The sequence below is a fragment of the Neodiprion pinetum genome, chromosome 3, assembly GCF_021155775.2.
Source record: "Neodiprion pinetum isolate iyNeoPine1 chromosome 3, iyNeoPine1.2, whole genome shotgun sequence".
Lineage (NCBI taxonomy): Eukaryota > Metazoa > Arthropoda > Insecta > Hymenoptera > Diprionidae > Neodiprion > Neodiprion pinetum.
The window spans coordinates 2,333,802-2,344,359 of NC_060234.1; the positions used below are offsets into that span (position 1 = coordinate 2,333,802).

Consider the following 10,558-nt stretch of genomic DNA (forward strand, 5'->3'; position numbering starts at 1 on the left):
TTGTCCGTACTAGTTCCTTACGCTAAAAATAAATGGAACATTTTTTCAACAGTATATTCAAATTTGTTTCACGTCTGTTGGATCGAATTTCTTTTATCATTTTCACCTCGTTTTATTTAGTTCGTCAAGATTCAAGCTTGCCATGAAATTATCTGACAGATCCTGTGGGTTATTTATTTACAGTGATGGTAATACATAAAGTTTGAACCATTTAAGTTTATTCATATCTTACGATATGCTCGGATTGAGATATTATCAGCGTATTAGAAACTGCTCGAAGCAATGGTCAAAATTCAGAGTATGTTACTATTATTCGCAGAATCTGAGTAATCCTGATTTCTTTCCTAATTTTAAACTGACATAATCATAACCGTTTCAATAGTTGTTCAAGTTCGGCTCCTCGTGCGGGAATAAATATTTCTGGACAGCAAAGCGATTTCACGGAAATTCGAACTCGCAAAGCCTATGCATTCCCGAGCAACCTCTGGAATTTTGTGAACTACGAAACGGAATGAAAGTAGTCTGCGAATACAAGAGTTCCGACGTAACTACAGTTGGTTTTTTTGTACCCGCAGGCTCCATGCACGAGAAATGCAAAGAGCGTGGAGCCTCTTTGTTTATGGAACATTTAATATTTCGAGTAAGTAAAAGCAGGATTCTCCCTCTTATACTTGGTTTTCCCGTAAATACAGTTTTCAGTTTTTTTGGGTTTCTCTTCGCACCAGCACCTGTGACGCGGGAAATTTGAAATGCTTCGCTTCTGTGCCGGGTTCCTACTTTTCAAGTTAATAAAGCGGCCACATTCAAGTCGGGAATAAAGTCCTATGTGCAAAACGGGAATAAAGCCGATTATTCCATTGTTACATAATGTACCTACTATATTTCACAGTTGGTTTTTGCAGCTGTCTTAATTATCGCTACGATTTCACAGGAAACACGATGCAGAGATCAGCTGCAGATTGAACAAGCGTTGGAAGAAATTGGTGGAAAACTTGGAGCTCTCGCTATGCATGATATGTTTTTGTTTTGGGGTACTGTTCCGTCCTGCGATATCGAAAAGCTATTCAATTTGTTGGGCGATATTATCAACAACGGTATTATAGGTAAATTGTTTGAATCTCATTGCCGATTAATACAGGGGTACTAATGTTTGTAAAACCCTATTCTTTGTAAATTCGATTTAACAATATGATATTTCAGTGAACGATGAAGTCGACAAGGAAAGATTCACCATTCTACACGAACTGCAGGAGATTGATATGGACGGCGAACGAATAGTGATGGACTATTTAAAGAATATTGCTTACCAGGATACCGAGTTGAGTAAAAGCGTGTATCCAGAGACATGTGCGATAAAGTAAGAGATTTATTGTATTACTTTTGGAAACTTATCTGCCGTGACTTGGAAAACAAGACAATCCTAATTTTCCCAACTATCCAATAATACTTTTGTCTATTATTAACCAGATGTTTATCAGCGGAGACCATATCATCTTTCCGGGATCGTTTTTTCAAGTTCAATTTGATGACAATTGTTTGCACAGGGGGCACAAGTTTGGCTACCGTCAACAAATGCGCCGAAGCGTACATTATTTGTTGCGACGAAGACTCTGCACCATCGCCAGATTCACGTGAAACACAGGATCACGTCCCGCTGCCTTTAAGTTATCGATTCTCAGGTCAGTTTGTAGTGGAAAACAAGTCCGGAAGAGCGAATTTATCTGTCATCGACGGATATTGATAACGATTGTCGAATTTAATATTCTTTTCAGCAATTGACATGAGACACAGAGATGACGATGAAAAATTAGCCCACGTCGCTTTAGCAGTGGAAACACCAGGTTTTGGTCAAATTAATGATCAATATGCACTGACGGTGGCCAAGGATATTGTTGGATCGTGGGACGTGACGTGTGGCAAGTTTTCGTATCCTTAGATTCCTCGATAAGTTGGAAGTGTTGATAGTATATTGCGATCATTGTGATACAAGTGCGAGAAAGCAACCGTTACACGCATGCTGTGAAGTTGGCCGCGTGAGCCAAAGTACGGTATGCATGTGGTCTCTCTCTGGCACAAGTGTCACATAACTGCTTATGCAACAAATGCATGAGAAGTGCTGCTTTTCGTGTCTGCTGCAGCGAGCTCGGGATGTGAAAAGGTAATAGTGCGAGAAGTGAATGTGAAGAAAGCACTAGTGCGAGAAGTAAAATGGCGAGCCGTTTTGCGCATGCATAGTATCTTTATTCTATTGTAAAGCATCGCTTACACCACTCTCTGCAGGCACGAGAAGTAGCATTTCTCATTCATGCGTTGTATAAAAACTGGAGGGTATATAAGCACTAGTGCTTTCGTGTATATATATATATATATATAAGGCAATAGTGCGAGATGTATTATAATCTGTTTCTCTCGCTCTACGCCTGATTGGCCAATCCGTTTCCTCTCAGGTATTAAAGTACAGAGTGAGAGAGACGGAGTAATCCTAATACATATATATACTCTCACTCCTTCGCTACACTTTCTCTACGCACGAAGCAATCTCCAGTTGTATATGCTCAAAGATAAAAACATAAAGTTGTGTAAACGAATGAACTCCTTCAGGTGGTGGCGATAACAATGCGCAGTCTGTTGCTCATTACGCTTTCAATTATAATTTGTGCCACGTTTATAAATCCTTCAACATCGCCTGGGCAAACACAGGCTTGTGGGGCTGTTATTTCGCTTGCGACAGAATGCTGCTTCAGGTATTTGTTATATTGGCATAGATTTTTACGCATGACCAATTAAAAACCGATGAATTATACAAGAAAATTATAACATTATTGCCTTAATTGGTGTTTGGTGTCGAAAATATTTGAAAATTTGATCATTTCTCAGGATACTTTATGGGTTATTCAAAATGAATGGTTTCGCTTGTGCACGTCGATAACAGAAAAGGAGGTTCAGCGTGCGGTAAATCAATGTAAAACACGTGAATTGGCCAAACTGAATAGCTCCATTGACCGATTTTTTGATATTGCCGTAAGCTTGTTTCGCCAGGGTAGATACGAACAGATTTCCCAACGTCTGTACAAATACGATGTGAGTTATACGAGTTACAATCTTCAAATCGAATATGTTTAAAGATTTCTAGAAATCGTTGGTTGACTCACTTTTGAATTACAGGAAATCAAGGCTAACGCTATAAGAGACATAGCTTCGAAATATATATACGATCAATGCCCCGCTGTAGCAGCTTTCGGACCTGTCGAGAATCTGCCAGACTATACCAGAATTCGATCTTCTATGTATCGACTACGTTACTGATCTAGTTATAATTTCCTTTATGCTGATAATCAGTAGTCAGAATATCTATTATTAGTCTATTATTTCCAATCAATACTTCGAATCTCCATTGTAAACAAAATAAATCAAACGTACACAGACGAATAATTTTGATATTTTTAGAAAATTGCATGTTAGAAGCATCATCGACATACCTGTAAGATGCTTTCCAAATCTCATTCTTTTTGTCGGCGTAAATCTGCGGATCACTCAGCAATCACTGAACGGCACTGCACCACAAATTTACTGGTAAACTTACACAACACACGACAAATATTGCGATAAACAATCTCACAACATGCAACAGCATGAATTCCCGCGGATTCACCGCAAACGACTGAAGTCGGCTGTAAAACGTTTCCCGCTTAAAGATATTCGAGTCAAAGAATTGTTCTTGTTTCACAGATGAGTCGCCGAATGTCACTCAGGTGTAAATTTATTCACGGAAAGTAGTATTTATTGGTAAAATTACACGGTATGCCGTGAATATTACAGTTCAAACGGTTCAAACTGACCCGACGTCCGAGCGTATGATTTCTCGTCAGCTCGCCAAATGCGACTGACGTCGCGACGAACTTTTACCGCTTATTGCTCAGACCGGCCGCGCATGATTTCTGCGCATGGGGTAAATCAGGTGTGCGGGTTGCCGCTGCTCGCCGCGTCAGGCGCCGATTGGAGTGAGAGAAAATTAATTTAATTCCTTCCAAGTGTGCTAAATTGTACTAACAATAGTGTGGTATTCTGTTATGATACGAGAAACTCTAATTAGGAAAATCATTATTGTCAGGTAAATTTATTAATTGACTTGATTTTCACGGCTAAAGAATACATATAATCTGACTGTATAGCGCGACAGATTTGTAGAGATTACTGGATCAAAGATTTACTTTTAGTTTCGAGTTTGATCGTATCAAGTTTTAACCTTCGTAAGAGGAAACATGTTTTCTAACTCCAAAACTCAGGTTCTTAAAATTCTAAATTCCGAAAAGCGGCTGATACTTCGAGCGAACGTCAAGTCTACTGATACGTCTGGTAGTGGCATGATTTCGAAATTTCGTGACCGCGCGAGGCGGTCGAGAGAAGAGCATTTATCAGATTGTTGACTATTGTTAGTTTTTTCCCGGGTAGTCGACAGTGTCGAGGGTTGTTATATCGATATATCGATAAACCAAATGGAGAGTACTGGCTGCAATCGCCCGCCTGCCTGGCACAGGGGAAGATGGATATGTGATATTCGGTCAAGTATTTTGAAGTTAACGCACTTTTCTACAAACGTACTGGGAGGCAGAATCGGATTGTTGGGTTGTTTGTTTCGGGTTGAAAAATCTCGAAATTGAAGACAAACGTGGGACGGATGGGAAGACACCCTGTTAAACAGGGTTGATGGAAATAAGTCGGGGGTTAAAAAGATACTGAAAATAATAAATTATCGGCGCGCTACATTCGACAATAACATTCGATATCATGCGCGTAACGAAGGATCAGAAAGTGATTTAAACCGTCTTGCCAGAAATTCGTGAACCTTGTCATTACCATTGTCATTATTTCTGTTGTTACTGTTATTATCGTGATTTTTACACGATCGGCGAAGGATCGCAGCGTTTAGTTTAGCCCCGCGTTCGTTGCAACTCGTGGAGTGACAACCGAGAGGCGAACTTAACCTAACTTTGGGGAGCCCTTGAACCGCGGCTTAAACTAAACTAAACTCTCGGCCATCGTAACCACCGAACTCTGAGTGACTTAATTATTATAAGAACGTACAGAGGAGAGGAGGAAGAAGAATGCCAAAAATAAGAACTAAACCTGTGTCCAATAGCTCGTGGCTCAGGCAGCGAGAAATTGGATTCAAGTTCCCTCTAGGTCACAACGACAGATTCTACAAGACTCTCTATTCCTCCATACAGCCATGCACCTCCTGGGATCACCGCGAAAATGTTTCCAGTGCTATGCACGGCGGTGTTTTCAACCTAGAATATTCACCGGATGGGTAAGAATCTCTGTCGACCTGGATTCCCCTTTCCAAGTTCCATTTCGCTCAGCATCTGGAGATTGCTGGCCCATTTTTGTTTCCCTTCTGATAATTCTATCCTTATTTTTCAGGTCCCTCCTGCTTGCGGCATGCGAAAAACGCAGTATTCTGATGTTCGATCCACTTTGCAGAAGGCTCATACACGCTATAGACAATGCGCACAATGACTGTGTCAACTGTGTAAGGTAATAAACTTGGTCATTTGCCTGCTAAAATCTGAGACTTTGTTCTCTTAATGCAGAATACACAATGATTAAATTTACTTCTTGTTTATCTATAGGTTCCTGGATCAGCGGATGTTCGCTACGTGTTCGGACGATAGTACCGTGGCACTCTGGGACGCGAGAAATCTTAAACAGCGCATAAGAACTCTCCAAGGCCATTCGAATTGGGTCAAGAATATCGAGTTCAGTCCAAGCGACGGTTTACTTTTGACGAGTGGATTCGACGGCAGTATTTATACATGGGACATCAATAGGTGAGGATTTGTGGAGTCATAGCTCTCCGAGTCATCGAGAATACTGCTATTTAATCATTGAAAAAAACGCAGCTAAAATATACAGTACTGCAAATACTTTTCACCTGTGTCCTTGAGATCCCAGTCTTGTTATGTCACATGTTCTAGAAATTCTTCTGGCCTCATTTGGACATGAAATTAGCATTTTTATGTGAGAGTGAGTGAGTGAATGAATGATTGAATTGCTTTTGTCAGGGTTTCTTTGCCGACTGTAGCCTGATTGTGAAATAAAAAATAACAAGTTTGCAAATTGGCAAATTGTTGGCTGTCAGCTTGGCTCTTCTCTCTGATTTCATTTAATTCGGTTGCACTTCGATTTTCTTTCTTTTTTTAATTCTCGTTTTCTCTTACAGCTTTACAGAAAACAGTTTTTTGTACAATCGAGTATTTCACACCAACGGACTCATGCGGACTAGGCTGAGTCCCGATGCAACCAAAATGCTCATTTGCACAACCTCTGGGTACTTAATCATTATACACAATCTTCAGCTGAGCACTCTGTCGCAGGATTTAGCAGGATTCAAGGTATTATAATCTGAGTTTTCAGACTCAATTTTCACAATTCCTCAGTTTCAAGTCCTAAGTAAGTTAAAAAATTATCTCGCAAATTAAATGAATACAAAGAATTCATTAAAGTTTGTGGTAAATTCGAGATAAATGATACTTAGTTTGTTCGATAAAGATTGTGTTTTCATTTTTTTCATACTAATGAACGTCTGTTAGAAGACTGCTATCATCTCAGAGATAAAACTTGTTATTTCATGTTTTTTTTTATTGTTGAATTGCGCAAGTAATATATATATTAAATATCGTTTGTCAATATATGAGTTATCACACTCTGCAGAGATATAGGAGAACAGATAATTAAATCGCAGAGAGAGACAATGATATATCTTATATTAAAAATTCATGTATACGACTTTTATTCGATGATAAAAGTTGAAATGACTTTCAAGGTAGCAATGAATACATTGTTGTGAAACGTCCTTTTTTCAATCGCGAAAATGTAAATTCTAGAAGCAAAAAAACTTTTGCAGGTATCATTCGTTGTTCAATTTCTGTTCACAGCCGAATATGTACAGACTCATGCAATTGTCACAGACGACGATACCTGTAGCAGCGAGTTTTACACACCTTTTTTCACACTCCCGATCACATAATAGGGTCGAGTTCCTTACTGATTTTCCTGTTGGGGATGACGCGGAGGTGATTTCAAGCCTTCAGGTTCATCCACAGGGCTGGTGTGCTCTGTCGAGGAACGTCAGTACGGGCGAAAAGTCAGAGGTAGAGTATATCCAAGAAATCTTCGCCAAAGACTTGAATCTTCGTTTCACCGATATTTGTAAATTTTATTGCGAAGTAAACCTTTGACCCATTTCAACTCCTCTCTAGTGGACCTGCGTTCACGACATTCAGGAGACTGACGCAGCGGCGCAAATTGAGGAGCAGGTTAAAGACAACGAAGATTCGGCATCGCACTTCAACGATCTCTCCGTAGAAGAATACGAGGATGATCACCAGCCGCAGCCTTCGAGGTCAGGAACCACGTCGCCGTTCGTGATAGACAGCGTGAGCCGAGCTAGAATAGTGCAAGAAGTGACTGACATAATGACGAACTCGTTCGTATCGACGGACGCGACGCAGCCCATAAGACCGTCGCGAACTAGCAATTGGCAGGACATACCGAGGCGAAATTCGCGGTCTCAGTCCCGTTCCGGGGCGCTACCGCGACTGGAGAGAAACATAGTGAGGACGAATTTCGGTGTGGTAGAAGTTAGCTCGATAGAAAATTCCCTGGAGTCCAGACTTGGCTCGGGAAGTGAAGCTGAGGAGAGACGGCGGCAGGCGAACAGACTTCACGAGAGCGACAACGAGGGCGATAATTTACCAGGCGGCAACTCGTCTCCGGGAGATAATACCGAGGACTACAGACTGCCGCGTCAAAACTCCCAGCTCAGTGACCTGCGGCGAAGAAACGTGATCGATGGATTCGAACTTCACGTGAGCAGCACCGACGTCTGGGAGGCTCTCGTAGCGATAAGGGAAGCGAGACACAGACGAGAACGCGAGAGGGAATTCCACTCGTCCCCCGGCGAACGGAGGGACTGGCTGCCCAGGTCGAGCAGCGGCGTTAGCGTCAGCATGCCGCCGTCCCACACCGTTGTCATACTCGGCGACAGGGCGAGGGCGCAGGGCCAGAACAGGCAAGGCTCACAGACGATGTACGCGATACCGCGTAACCATAAAATCCACCAGAATACACCGAGGCTGACGCACTACATCGAGGAGCCGAATGTGGGTTCGGGCTACATCAAGGAGCTCTGCTTCTCCTCCGACGGCAGATTGATCTGCTCGCCCTTCGGCTACGGCGTTCGTCTATTAGCATTCTCCGGTGACTGTCAGGACCTTTCTAACTGCGTACCGCCGGGCAACGAGTCCGTTAAATTACACGAACTCGCCACCAACGTTAGTCACTCGGACATTGTTGTTAGCACGAAATTTTCACCGAAACACTGTTTACTCGTTTCCGGCTGTCTGAGCGGACAAATTACGTGGCATCAACCGGTGGTCTAGCTAATTAATTCCTTAATTATTATTCATTATTTTTTTTTAGTTCCTTTTTTTTATCGTTCTCATTTTCGAAATTTTTATTCGTGGTATTTATATTATTCGTATACCTATGTAACACACGCGAACGACAGTCGTTGATCTCTGTTTTGCAAAAACTTACGCAGGGAATAGTCTGTATTATGTAGCCTGCAATCTTGTAATAGTGAATTTAAATCAAATTTTTCCTGTGTAACACATAATATATATATATATATATATATATATACAATATACACATATGTTTACAACATGGTAGCAAAAATAAGAAAATAAATATCAAGATGATGGAAAAATAAAGTTGAAACCCGTAATTAAACAATAGAATAATTATTTAATAAATATACACGAATAAGAACGGGGAAAAATAAATGTGAACCAACGACGTTAGTTTCACCGCACGCATGCATATACGTATAGTATAATACATATATGCTACGTTTGTTGTATATTATTATTTTTGTACTATAGATGTGACTTAAAAGCAATAATTTTTTTTTTCTCGTTTTCGACGCGAATTTTTCCCTTCAGTATTTTCCCGGTATCGGTTATTATTATTATTATTATTATTATTATTATTATTATTGTTGTTGTTGTTATGTTATTGCAATTTTTTTTTTATCAAACGTTTGACGTTTTACTCGAATTGAGGTCGGACTGTCTGCACTGCTGTTGATCCGAGAAACAGCTTTTTTTCCTCTATTCTCGTAACGTAAGGGAGAAGAAGAGAAAGAAAAATATTGAAGCGTTGAAAATAATTCTGAAATAAAATTACCACGAAAGTTATCACGTATCGATCCAGATCGTTTGCTAATAATTTTTACATGTATACACCTTATAATTATGTAGCACTAGAAACTCTGCGAGTTTATCAACTTTGGTTTCGAAGAATAATTATCTCAGCGCAGTTTGAAACGTTCCTCAAGCCTTGTACATAAGTTAAATGTTAATATATACTTAGAACTTTTATTTATCATTTCATGAGTAAGACTCGAATTTTAGAGGGAGGAATGAAACAAAAATAAATCGATAATCAAAATGTATCAATTGCCACGTTAAAGTTATTTTATACTTGTAATATGCGGTTTTAAATACGACGTACAATGGGAGAAACATGAAAGAAAACAAAACCAAAAATTTTACTGTCGAGTATTACACAGGGCAGTTAAATTTATAATGATTATTTGAGCGGTAGATGTATACGTTTTGTATAATTAATATCCGAAGATATTAAAAGCGAGTAACTGATTTTTTCCTTCCTCGTTTTATGACGTGCGAATATTTCATCTCCCGATTGAAGAACCAGCTTAGCTTAGCAAATAGTTAACAGTAATCATCAAATCGAAGCATTCAATTCGATTTAAATCTCGGGTACCCGAATTTATTGCATTAATTGAAACGACATCAAATAACACGACTATACATACGCGTCTATACTCTTTGTACACAAATACGGAATATCACAATCATCCGGATACAGTCTTGTGAATCATCGATTCCTAATTTTTTGCGAGTCTATAATTACGCGCTGTATGCACACAACTTATATCTGTATTATTATACATACGAATAATGAAAACTTAAGATCCTAAAAGGTAGAAAGGAAATTGTGAATATTTACCTCCGATATTACATACTTGACAAGTATAAAAAAAGACGAAAAAGAAAACGAGAAAATAAAGAAAAAAAACAACTGTAAAGTACATATATATTATATATTGAACATTTGTAAATAATTTATTGTCTAGTTTATAATATATATATAGGTGTGTGTGTGTGTGTGTGTGTGTGTATAGGTATGTATAAATAATATACATGCATGGATATATCTCTCTATTTTTTCTTTTGTTTTTCAGTTGCTGATACTATACGATAAGAATTGCGTTTTCTATATATTTGCTATCCGCCGTGCTAAATTCTTCCGTCTTATTTTCAATCTATATCGTTCTTTCATTTCGTTTTTCACATTATCTTTTGCCGTCAAGCATGTGGATAATTTTATACTATAACGACGTGGTTTAACAAAAAATTGAAAACATTCGCCAATTTACAAGATTAAAAACGTTTTTGTGGTATTCACA

The 10,558-nt window shown here is 39.3% G+C and overlaps 2 protein-coding genes across 2 annotated transcripts; both read left to right on the forward strand.

Moving 5' to 3' along the window:
* The first annotated feature begins 80 nt into the window (after window positions 1-80).
* On the forward strand, window positions 81-3,450 carry LOC138190326 (cytochrome b-c1 complex subunit 1, mitochondrial). Its single transcript, XM_069134699.1, has 9 exons — window positions 81-298; window positions 383-640; window positions 932-1,103; window positions 1,201-1,357; window positions 1,468-1,679; window positions 1,773-1,916; window positions 2,602-2,744; window positions 2,878-3,081; window positions 3,166-3,450. The coding sequence occupies exons 1-9, from the start codon at window positions 236-238 to the stop codon at window positions 3,304-3,306; spliced, it is 1,494 nt and encodes a 497-aa protein (XP_068990800.1). The 5' UTR covers window positions 81-235; the 3' UTR covers window positions 3,307-3,450.
* A 952-nt stretch (window positions 3,451-4,402) lies between these two features.
* Window positions 4,403-9,048, forward strand: LOC124214510 (DDB1- and CUL4-associated factor 10 homolog). Its single transcript, XM_046616828.2, has 6 exons — window positions 4,403-5,311; window positions 5,425-5,538; window positions 5,634-5,831; window positions 6,224-6,395; window positions 6,939-7,154; window positions 7,263-9,048. Exons 1-6 carry the CDS (start codon window positions 5,106-5,108, stop codon window positions 8,442-8,444), a joined length of 2,088 nt encoding a protein of 695 aa, XP_046472784.1. The 5' UTR covers window positions 4,403-5,105; the 3' UTR covers window positions 8,445-9,048.
* The last annotated feature ends 1,510 nt before the right edge of the window (window positions 9,049-10,558 follow it).

Coding starts and splice junctions, on each gene's coding strand:
- LOC138190326 (XM_069134699.1), top strand. CDS start 236: ATGCTCGGATTGAGATATTATCAGCGTATTAGAAACTGCTCGAAGCAA. Junction 1,358..1,467: donor CCAGAGACATGTGCGATAAA/GTAAGAGATTTA, acceptor ATTATTAACCAG/ATGTTTATCAGCGGAGACCA. Junction 1,680..1,772: donor TTTAAGTTATCGATTCTCAG/GTCAGTTTGTAG, acceptor TATTCTTTTCAG/CAATTGACATGAGACACAGA.
- LOC124214510 (XM_046616828.2), top strand. CDS start 5,106: ATGCCAAAAATAAGAACTAAACCTGTGTCCAATAGCTCGTGGCTCAGG. Junction 6,396..6,938: donor AGGATTTAGCAGGATTCAAG/GTATTATAATCT, acceptor TTCTGTTCACAG/CCGAATATGTACAGACTCAT. Junction 7,155..7,262: donor GTACGGGCGAAAAGTCAGAG/GTAGAGTATATC, acceptor ACTCCTCTCTAG/TGGACCTGCGTTCACGACAT.